Raw genomic sequence first — 10,898 nt, forward strand, 5'->3', positions numbered from 1 at the left:
AAGCTAGAGACTTTGTGACTGTATAAGGTCAAAAACTCATTAGATCCTTTCTTTTGTAACCTCACTACTTAACACAAAACCTAGTACACAGAGTGGGCTGGATAAATATTTGTCAACTAATGAGACAAAGAGAAGCAGTATTTAGTAGGTGTTGTTGGAGACAGGTCCATGTGACTGGGAGGAGTGATGGTCTGAAATCCATAGGAGTGAGAAAATCACCACGACCATACACCGTGGTTACCACTTTAAAAACAAACGGTCCTAGAGAGCCTATGACTTCCTGAGAGATTAGAGCACAGGTACAAAAACAATTGCCGTGAACAACAATGACCCCGAGTCATTAGGAAAATATTCAATTTTATTTAATTCTCATTTAATACAAGTCAGGGAGCTATACAACGCACTGCTCAAATATTTCCATGAGGATTAAAATTGTCCCTCAACGGGAACTCTCTGTCTTCTCTCCTGTTTGGGTTTCCTTTGCAAAACATAATCTTGATGGCATAATATCACATATCTTTAAAAAACATATACCTTAAAAAAAAAAAAAAACATATACCTTGGTTCTATTGCAGGATGTCTAATTCTATAGTATCTTTGGTAGATACAGAAAGTACACGTTTTCTTTGTCTTTTTGATTTATTAAGCTTCCCAGTAAAGAACTTTAGTATATTCCACATATCTGATCTTCCTGTCTCAGTTATGAAGCAGTACAGGATTGGGTCAGCAACACAATTTAAACTTGTTAATGCAACTGTGATTCTATAGATCTTATAACTCTGTTTCCCAGACTTGGAATGGTCAAATACTTGTTCTTTTAAGTTCATGTTGTGCTCCAAAACGCTGCGAATCAGCAACATCACATGAAAGGGGGTAAAACACAAGATAAAAGTCAACGTGATACTGACCAGTAGTTTTATGATTCTCTTCTTTTCCCTGTTTTCCGTGGCTTGATTTTGCCGCACAGCTTGGTAAACTTTCTTGTTGCAAGTCATTATCACGACCAAAGGTATCATATACCCTATACACGTCCTAGCAAAGTTAAACCTGATTTGCCAGTTCTCCAAAGGATATTTGTCATAGCATAAAGTAAAGTTAGACTTCTTGGCATCACAATATTCGACAGCTGTTTCATCTTCCCACAGAATAACCGCGTTGAGGATGGTTTCCAAAATCCAGATGGCAAGGCTGACCATGAACGCACATTTTCTCGACCTTAGAAAAAAGAACCTCAGGGGGTAGACCACTGCCAAGTAGCGATCGATCGCGATGCAGGTGAGGAAAGCTGTGCTGCTGTAAAAATTCAGGTACATGAGAAAAGCGCTCCCTTTGCAGAGGGAGGGGGAGAGCGTCCAGTTGTCTCTATTCCAGGTGTAATTGATCCACAGAGGAAGCGTTGAGGCATAGAGCAGGTCCGAGAGGGATAAGCTGAAGAGGTAAATGCCTAATTCGTTTTCTTGCTTTGCCTGCAGAAAAGACACACACAGAGAACCGACGTTGGCTGGAATGCTGACGATCACCACGAAGACGTAAACCACTGGGAACAAGTAGTGGTCCAAGTCATGCTGCTCGTCGATGCAGGTGCTGTTCATTGCTTCCTCTTAAGGGGCCGGTCACACTTGTTCTCAGACGGTAAACAGCAAACTGAGTCTTGCCTCTTGGTGACTCACTTTCAACACCGAATTCTCTTTTGCTAAGACTGTGTCAGTTTTCCCTTGCTTTCAAATGTCCTGATTGGTTCATCGGTGGTCTTAAAGATGAATGGAGATCAATTTTCACACAGGTATCAATGGGTGGAAGTCAGGATCCAGGCTCCTGGCAGTCACGAAAGGAATCAGTCGATTTTAAGGTGCAGAAGTCCACGGGCTTCTTGTCACAGGAGGCTGACGAAGCGCTCTGGAGGATGAACCAGGTTATCCATCAGTTTTCACAGAGTGCTGGCTTCAGTTCAGTGTTCTTCACAAAACTCAGAGATTGGTGCAAACATGAATATACAAGGTTTCATTTTCACAGAGGTTGGCATCTCTTTCTAAAATGCTTTTGTTTCTGTAATGAAAAACAAACTAGAGTAGTTTGGATGTTTAAAAGAGACATCATAATTTTTGAAAGAATCTTATTTTATTTCATTTATTGAGGATATAAAAATGCATTAAATTTCATACAGTGAAGGTGTTTAAAAGGGGAAAATGGTTTAGCAGACTTCAGTAAATGAAATCAAGCTGAGATATTTGACTTATTTAAAATCACAATTATTCAAAGGACGCTGCTGCTGCTGCTAAGTCGCTTCAGTCGTGTCTGACTCTGTGGGACCCCATAGACGGCAGCCCACCAGGCTCCCCTGTCCCTGGGATTCTCCAGGCAAGAACACTGGAGAGGGTTGCCTTTTCCTTCTCCAATGTGTGATGAAAGTGAAAAGTGAAAGGGAAGTCGCTCAGTCGTGTCCGACCCTCAGCGACCCCATGGACTGCAGCCTACAAGGCTCCTCCATCCAAGGGATTTTCCAGGCAAGAGTACTGGAGTGGGGTGCCATTGCCTTCTCTGCAAAGGATGCTGGGTTAGAAGGAATTATACTTCCTACTGGAAATAATCTAAGAATGCAAAATTAAAGTCAAAAGTCATTTTAGAAGCTAATTTTTTAAAAAGATGGCATATTCAGTTATTTATTTGTAATCAGTAAATGCTTTTGAGTGTATGGTAAACTGTCTGATTACAGCATTTCAAGTCTTTAATTTCTTATGTAATCTCTGTATAAGGCGCTTATTTTCAAAATAAGCTTATGAGCCAAGAAAAAATTGTCATAAGAAGTTTGATAAAGTGAAGCATTTGAAAATATAGCAGCTTGTCGAGGCTTCAGAAATAATTAAGCAACACTACCTCATTTGTTTTTCCTTTCCTTTCTTTGCGGGCTAATTTACTTTATCATTCTCATACTCTTGTGAAAGACAGGGCAGAAGGTTCTCGATTCTGGGTAATATCTTGTGATCTTCAGTTTCTACCATTTACATCTGATTGCTTACAAGTCTAGTTTTCTAAAAAGGTCTGATGTTGTAGATTCAACATCTACAGAAAGAAAAGAAAAAAAAAAAGAGGGAAGCCGTCCTCCTCACCACACTAGAACAGAGGAATAGTGAGGTCTGCTGGTGCTTCGCTGATTTATCTGAGGGGGATATTCACAGGAAGCTCTGTGGAGTCACCATGCTGGGGAAGGAAGTCATGCCCTCTTCCTGAGTAAGCCAGAGAGTAAGCCAGGTCCGGAGCCCGGAGTGTAGATCACACAGCGTGAAACGGAGCACTACAATTCCTGAAATCACCTAGCGTTTCCACACCTAAAAACATGAATCAACAGCCTTTCAGCTCAGTAGGGAATCCCGCCAGAGAGGGGGGAGCAAGAGCTAAGATCAGAGAGCTAAGTGAGCTGGGTACCCTGAGGCGTATGGGGATCTGGAGGAACTACTTTTGACGGCAGAGAACCAGGGACAGAGCGTGGGCCTGCGCAGGCAGCAAGTGGCGCTCGGTCATCCAACACGTGCTGGGGTCCAGGAGCCTGCGCCCTCAAAATAAAGAAGCTAAAATAACACTTCACAGGTATTTACAGACCGCAGGGTAAGTTGGCAAGTTCCCTGTCTTAGCGTTGCTTCTTTGAGGAATTCTCAGAAAAAACCCCACATCTATCCATGGCCTCTGGTTGGTCCTCACCTGGGAACTGGGTCTGAGACTACACTATTAGTTTCGTTCTGAGAACTTAAGGTCAACAGTGACTCGATACTGGATCTATGTGCTCAGCTTCATTAGTCATCAGGGAACTACAGCCTAAAACCACAGTGAGATACAGCTACATCTTCACCAGAATAAATGAAATGAAAAAGATAGCAAATATTAATACCAAATCTTGTTGATGTAGAGCATCTGGAACTCTCATATATTGTTGGGTGGGAAACTGTTTGGCTCTTATGCAAATCTTATGGTTCAGCAACTCTACTTCTAGGTATGTGCTCTACAGAAAGTCATAACATTCCCAAGACACATGTGGTAGAATTAGAATGTTCACAATAGCATCACTCGTAATATCCCCCAACTGGAATGCCCAACAGCAATAGAAAAGATGCTTTTGAACCAAGGTGCTGGAGAAGGCTTTTGAGAGTCCCTTGGACAGCAAGGGGATCCAACCAGTCCCTCATAAAGGAAATCAGTTCTGAATATTCATTGAAAGGACTGATGCTGAAGCTGAAGCTCCAATACTTTAGCTACCTGAAGTGAAGAGCTGACTCATTGGAAAAGACCCTGATGCTGGGAAAGACTGAGGGCAGGAGGAGAAGGGGGAGACAGAGGATAAGATGGTTCTATATCATTGACTCAATGGACATGAGTTTGTGCAAGCTCCGGGAGTTGGTGATGGACAGGGAAGCCTGGAATGCTGCAGTCCATGGAGTTGCAAAGAGTCAGACATGACTGAGTAAGTGAAGAATAACAAAAAATCTATACATCAATAAAAGGAACAAATTATTGTTACATGCAACAATGCAGTTGAAGCTCAGAAACAACGCAGAGGGCTAGAAAAAGGCAGGCACAAAGGGTCCATATTGTCTGATTAAGAACCAGGTAGTGTTAATCTGTGCTTTCAGAAATGAGGATAGCTCTCCATTTATTGAGGGCTTTCTGCATGCTGGACTCCATGTTAATGGCATGTATATTTGTTATAATACATGTTGTACAACTCTGCTGTTTATTACACTATATTACAAAGAAGAATTGAGTAACGTATTAGGCAATTAGACCCCAGTTACCTGTTTGATCTTGGTAGAACTTGGCTGCAATCCTAGGTTGTAATTCTAAAGTCTCTTGACTCTTACCTACTTTGACTTCTACCTTTATATATATATAAATACTTTAGAAATCTGAAATATTTTTAGGGTTTGGGTCTTCCAGCTATAACAGCTCTTCTAATTAAAGAAAATGACAACAATAATCATTTATGCAAACTAGATATAAAATAACTCTAAACTTTCTAAAAGGCATTACTTTTATATTCTCTATTAAACTGCGTGGATTTCAAATAAACATGTGAGGATGATCATCTCAGGTCATGTCTCACCCTCAGTGACAGCATGTCTTTATGTTTCCTTATATTTGTCAACATGTCTTCTTCAGAAGGTTAAAAGTGTTCCTTTTCAGTAAGTTACGAGGCAACACATTTTAATTGGGCTTTCCCTCCCCCCACTGTATTTGGTTTTAGGAATAGATGGCTAAAAAGGAGCAAATATCCTGCTACCACTTTGAGTTAGGAGGCTGAATTTTGAAGGGTCTATTGTTTAGATCAGGAACCATCTGTGAATTGTTTTAAAGTTGAAATGAATTATGTTTCACCACTCATAATGTGGTGATAAAGAAAATGTGAGTAAGACCCATTGGAAGTGGGAAGGAACCTCCTGCAGTCCCTTTCTTCTCAACAAAGCCCATCTGCCTTGTTACAAGCAACCACGTAGAATGTCATGTTAAACGTTTAGCTGTTGTAAAAACCTGATAAAGAGGAGTCAGGAGGCAGCGGCCTTTGGGGAGGGGCTGGGTTATGACAGGAAGAGTGCCCCGGGAGGACTTCTGAGAACCGAGTGGCGTTCTCTTTCTTGATATGAGTGTTGCCAAGAACAACCCTGGGCTACAGCCCCGGGGTCACAAGGAGTCAGACACGACTGAGCGACTCCGCGCAGCACGCAGCACATGAACGAGCTTGTGACAAGCTCGAACAAGTTTGTAAAAATGAACAAGTTTGTAAAAATGCATCAGGCTGTGACCTTTGGATACGTGCATTTTTTTCACATACAGGTTATGTTGTGATTAAGGTTAAAAAGTGGAATCAAAAGGCTATGTGCGATGAGATGTAAAGAATCTTGACACCATCACCTCGATTACCCGCGGGTGGAGTGTAAATGCCTTCCTAAGAAACACTACGATTCTAGTCCTTTCCTCACACATAAAAGGCAATTTATAGAAGCACAACAGAACAGTAACTTAAGTAACTTGAAAATGAATTCACCCAAAACAAAGGCTTACCAGATGGAAAAGTGAGTCTACTAGGGTCCTGGAAGAAGCAAATAGAAATCATACCTTGAGGAGAGCTCCCTTGACCCAGGCTTTAAAGAATTCTCACGGATAGGGTTCTAACAAATATGAACTGATTAAAATGCCCTCCATTCACACAAACACACACACAAGGACTCGAGATTTTAAAAATAGATAAAAAGAGCAAACATCCTGCTACCACAGGGAGAGAAAACAGACACAGGCAGAAATTAGCTACTCTGTGTGAGATTCAGTAAACAAATAGGAAAGGAGAGACCTGGATCCACAAGAGCCTTAGAGATGAAATTAATAGATATACAACACAAAACAAGTATGCCCAATATGCTAAAGAAATAAAAGAAGGAATCTGAACATATGAATAAGGATCCAGAGACAATGAAAGATAAGTAAGCATATAAAAGATTGAAAGAGCCTTTTCAGAAATAAAAACTGCAATAATTTAAAACTCAACACAGGGAATAACCAACTGACCAACTCCAGTTGAAGAGAAAATTAGTATGTTGCAAGGTAGAGCTAAAGAAGTACACAAAATTATCAGAGTGTTAAAGAGATGAGAAAATACCATACCACAGAGATAAGGAGGATAAGGTGTAAAGGTCAGCATATGTATAACTGAAGTTCCCGAAGGACAGGAGAAAGTAGGGGAGAGGCAATGTTTGAAATGATGCTGACTGAGAGATGTCTGAAAGTGGTGCAGGACGAGGCATCCTCAGATTATGAAGCTCAGCAAATCTGAAATAAGATTGGAAAAAAAAAAAAAAACAACAGAGATGGAAATCTCTCTTTACATGCATTGCAATCAAGCTTCAGATCACCAAAGACTAAGACAAAAAGAAGAGCCAGGGAGAAAAAATGGATTACCTATGAAGGATGAAATTTCAACCAAGACCTTTTCAACAGCAATAACAGAAACCAGAAGGCAGTGGACTGATATTTCCAAATTGCTATGAAAAAAATGTCATCCTTTAATAGCCTACCCAAGGGAAGGAAATTCTAAAATGAGAGCACAAATAAGGATGTTTGAAGATAAACTACCACTGAGACCATTGACCCCCACAATCCTCATTAGAGAGACTTCTAAAGAACATAAGAGAGGAAGGAAAATGTCCGAGATGCCCAGAATAGAATAAGCTACCAAGGATGGAATTCTCATCGTTTCACAACGTTATATCCGTGACCAGGCTTATGGGTCTGGGGGAGAAATTTAAACCATGGAAATATTCTTCCTTAGAAGCGGGACTGGGGGAGCTGGGTGATGGTCAGGAAAGGACCCTTTCCTCCTTTGTCCGTGGTACTCAGCAAATAAGCTTTTTTTTTTTTTTTTTTTTAAGGAGGACTTTCCTGGTGGTCCAGCGGTTGAGAATCTGCCTACAGATGCCAGGGGACCCAGAATCAGTCCCTAGTCCCGGAAGATGACGCACTCCGAGAGGCAACTAAGCCTGCCCACCGCAACTACTGAAGCCCACGCACCGAGCGCCCGCGCTCCCCAGCGAGAGAAGCCCCTCCGTGCGAAGCCCTCGCTCACACCTGGAGCAGCCGCCCTTCGCCCCAACTAGAGAAAGCCCGTGTGTGGCAACAGAGCCAGCGCGGCCAAGGATAAACAACGCATCTTGAAAAAAAGATAAGAAGGATCAACTGGAAAAAATGATTTTGAGCCGACTCACAAAATTCTCAGTGTAATACATTTCTTTCTTTGCAGAAACATCTCCTGCCTTAGCTAAAACAGGCGCGAGACTGCATGGTTTGATGAAGCAGATCCTGAGTGCCTTCTGGGTGGGACCACAGAGACGGGGTTACGGAGGCTTGTGGTTGCGTCGTGTGGGCTCTGCAAACTCAAAGGCTCTCAACAGTTCTTGGGGGACTTGTGGCCACGTGTGTTTCTTTATCTGTTTCAGTTTTCACAGGTGTAGCTCAGCAACCATTTTATAGAATCCTTGTGAGGACTGCACGAGATGACACGCGGAGCCCAGTCTGAGAACATGGTAAGCCTTGGCTGCGCGTCCTCGGACACTGCTCGAACGACAACACTGGTTGTTGCCGTCCCACTCCTCTGAGACCCCATGGAGCCCGCCAGGCTCCTCTGTTCATGGGATTTGCCGGGCAAGAGCCCTGCAGAGAGCTGCCGTTTCCTCCTCCAGAGGTTCTTCCTGACCTAGGGATTGAACTCGAGGCTCCTGCATTGGCAGGTGAGCGCTTCACCGCTGAGCCACGAGGAAGCCCAGCCACGCGGCGAGTCTGCGTTCCCTCCCACATCTCCCGAATGGAGACCACCTTCGGCTAGCTATCCAGAGCGCAGCGGAGAAGCCAGAGGCTCACAGAGTGAAATGTACACAATAACATTTCACATGTGATACCAGACTGCGAAGATGAGAGCTGTTAGATTAATTTGTGTGACTATCAGATTAAAAGGGAACCCGTAGTTCTTATCATTCATGCCTCTTTTCAGATACTGTTTTCACTACTTTAACCATATTTTGAGGAAATTGCGTTTAGGTCCAGTGCTGAGAAATCAGGGTTAAGGTTTTGATTCTGACTTTAATTTCTACCTAATGCCTAAAGAAGATCATCCACAGCTCCTAAAACAATACAAACCATTGATGACGATGATCATAAGATAAAACGTGTTCTAGGAAACCTTTACCTTCACTTATCAGTTGAATAGCTACTTATTAAGACTCTCCTATGAGTCAGACAAGTCATAGTCAAGTTATTAATTAATACTGGAAATATTATTTTCAATTTTATTAATAATGTGGGAAACATTAATACTAGAAATATTATTTTCAAATTTCACATTATTTCTGATGGTATAAAAACTTACTGGTAGACCACTATATTGGTGAAAAAGTGGTGCTAGATAGCTCTATAGCCAGGAGTTTGCACGTTTCTTCCTAACCACTTAATCTTCAGTTTGTGGATAGGCTGTTTCCTGTAGAGGAAATAGAGCGTAAACATTCCCCCATTGTGTTTTGATGGTTTTACCTAACTATTTTACACAAAAATTTTGACATCCTTTACTGCCACTCTAAGTAGAGAAACCATATGTCATCCTCATGTCTCCCTGTCTTATAGTATCACATTTATACAGCCTAAACTAGACAAAATGTTGCATATATCACTGACAACCATTCAAAAGTATGTTAGCTACTTAAAATTTTATTTTTTAATCTTACACTTACCCATGTTCCTTGGGATGGTGATTCTGTCGATCGAGGAGTCAGCTAAATCTGCTTGCACCCAGAAGAGAAACCAGCATTGTTGAGGGGACAGGAAATTGAACTCCTATGTCGTCATAAACCAATGAGGAAGCAGCATCTTAATGAGATGTAAGTACATTATCCAAGTTTGAGCAACAGAAGTCTCCTAAGTATTTTTAAAGATGCTTTATTTATTATTTACTGTCATAATTTTTATAAGTCACTTTTCTCTTTGCCTTTTAGTTACAATTGTATACTGATATTATATGTGTTGATTTAATAGAATATGTACTAGAATCTCATTTATTTGTTCATTCCCTCTTTCAGTTATCTGTCAACACATATATCTATCATACTCTTAGGGCATTGTGCTGGGAAATATATAGGACCTGGTTCTAATCCGTAAGGGGCTTCTCACTTAGTGAAGGAGATAATAATCACCAAAATGGATAAATACTCCAAGAGAGATACAGAAAGATAGGATGAGTCATTGGATGTGTGAAATATGTATGTATGAAGCAGGAGAGGAGATTGTAGATGGAATCAGGGTGATCAACATCTTAGGAGAAAAAGAGTAGAGAGAATGGGGGTTGGGTGTATGAAGAGCATTGTGTGTGTGCCTAGTCGATTTTCCAGGCAGGAATATTGGACTGGGTTGCCATTTCCTCCTCCAGAGTATCTTCCTGACCCAGGGATCAAACCTGTGTCTCCTCTGTCTCCTGCACTGCAGGCCAGTTGTTTTTTTTACTGCTGAGCCCCTGGGGAAAACCCACAGAAAGACCGTGTTCATCTCTTGGCATGGCATGATGGTGGGGTCACAGTAGCCAACGTGGTAAAGTTCTTTTTTTTTAAAGTACTAATGGGATTAGATACATAGTATTTTATTATAGAACCACTTTCTCCTTTGATTTTCCTCTTGGAATAGAAGAGTCCATCAGAGATTGCTAAACCATGTTAAAAACCAGGTCAACTAACTGGTTTGAAGGTGAAAGTTGCTCAGTGGTGTCCAACTCTTTGGGACCCCATGGAGTCCCCGACAGGCTCCTGATTCTTCAGGCAAGAATACTGGAGTGGGTAGCTGTTCCCTTCCAGGGGACCTTCCCAACCCAGGCATCGAGCCCAGGTCTCCCACATTGCAGGCAGATTCTTTACCAGCTGAACCACAAGGGAAGCCCAAGAACACTGGAGTGGGTAGCCTATCCCTTCTCCAGGAGATCTTCCCGACTCAGGAATCAAACTGGGGTCTCCCGCATTGCAGGTGAATTCTTTACCAGCTGAGCTAACAGGGAAGCCCCTTAACTGGCTTAGGCAAATCAATAATTTTATGAAACTTGAAAATTTATTTAAGAAAGATGTGGGTTATTACAATGAAAACTCATGTAGTATATTAAGGTTGACAGTTGCTGCCAAATTTGTAAGTGATTTGATATGAAGTAAAACTAGCTCCTAGAACTTTTGAGATAATAAAAAGTCAGAAACATTACATCTGAACCCTACTGAATAAACTTTTATTACAAATGAAGGGGAAATTTTTACTTTATAAGGACAAAATTAATTTGAAGTGGAAAAATTTAACTTATTTTAAAAACTACAATCATGATGATTTGAGTCTGTTCTTGTAAA

General features: G+C 41.5%; 1 protein-coding gene and 1 long non-coding RNA gene across 3 annotated transcripts; one reads left to right on the top strand and one right to left on the bottom strand.

Moving 5' to 3' along the window:
- Window positions 1-351: 351 nt before the first annotated feature.
- GPR65 (G protein-coupled receptor 65) lies at window positions 352-9,333 on the bottom strand. Of its 2 annotated transcripts, XM_043920985.1 has the most exons (3): window positions 9,258-9,322; window positions 8,900-9,007; window positions 352-2,046 (listed from the first exon to the last, which is right to left on the bottom strand). In XM_043920985.1, exon 3 carries the CDS (start codon window positions 1,590-1,592, stop codon window positions 567-569), a length of 1,026 nt encoding a protein of 341 aa, XP_043776920.1. In that variant the 5' UTR covers window positions 1,593-2,046; window positions 8,900-9,007; window positions 9,258-9,322; the 3' UTR covers window positions 352-566. The 2 variants fall into 2 exon arrangements, with proteins under 2 accessions (XP_043776920.1, XP_043776921.1); XM_043920986.1 differs by lacking the exon at window positions 8,900-9,007 and having other exon boundaries at window positions 9,258-9,333.
- On the top strand, window positions 7,589-9,368 carry LOC122705547. The gene is made up of 3 exons (XR_006344131.1): window positions 7,589-7,754; window positions 7,974-8,060; window positions 9,293-9,368. It is a non-coding gene; the product is annotated as an uncharacterized LOC122705547 (long non-coding RNA).
- Window positions 9,369-10,898: the final 1,530 nt, after the last annotated feature.

Source organism: Cervus elaphus, chromosome 12, assembly GCF_910594005.1.
Source record: "Cervus elaphus chromosome 12, mCerEla1.1, whole genome shotgun sequence".
Classification (NCBI taxonomy): Eukaryota; Metazoa; Chordata; class Mammalia; order Artiodactyla; family Cervidae; genus Cervus; species Cervus elaphus.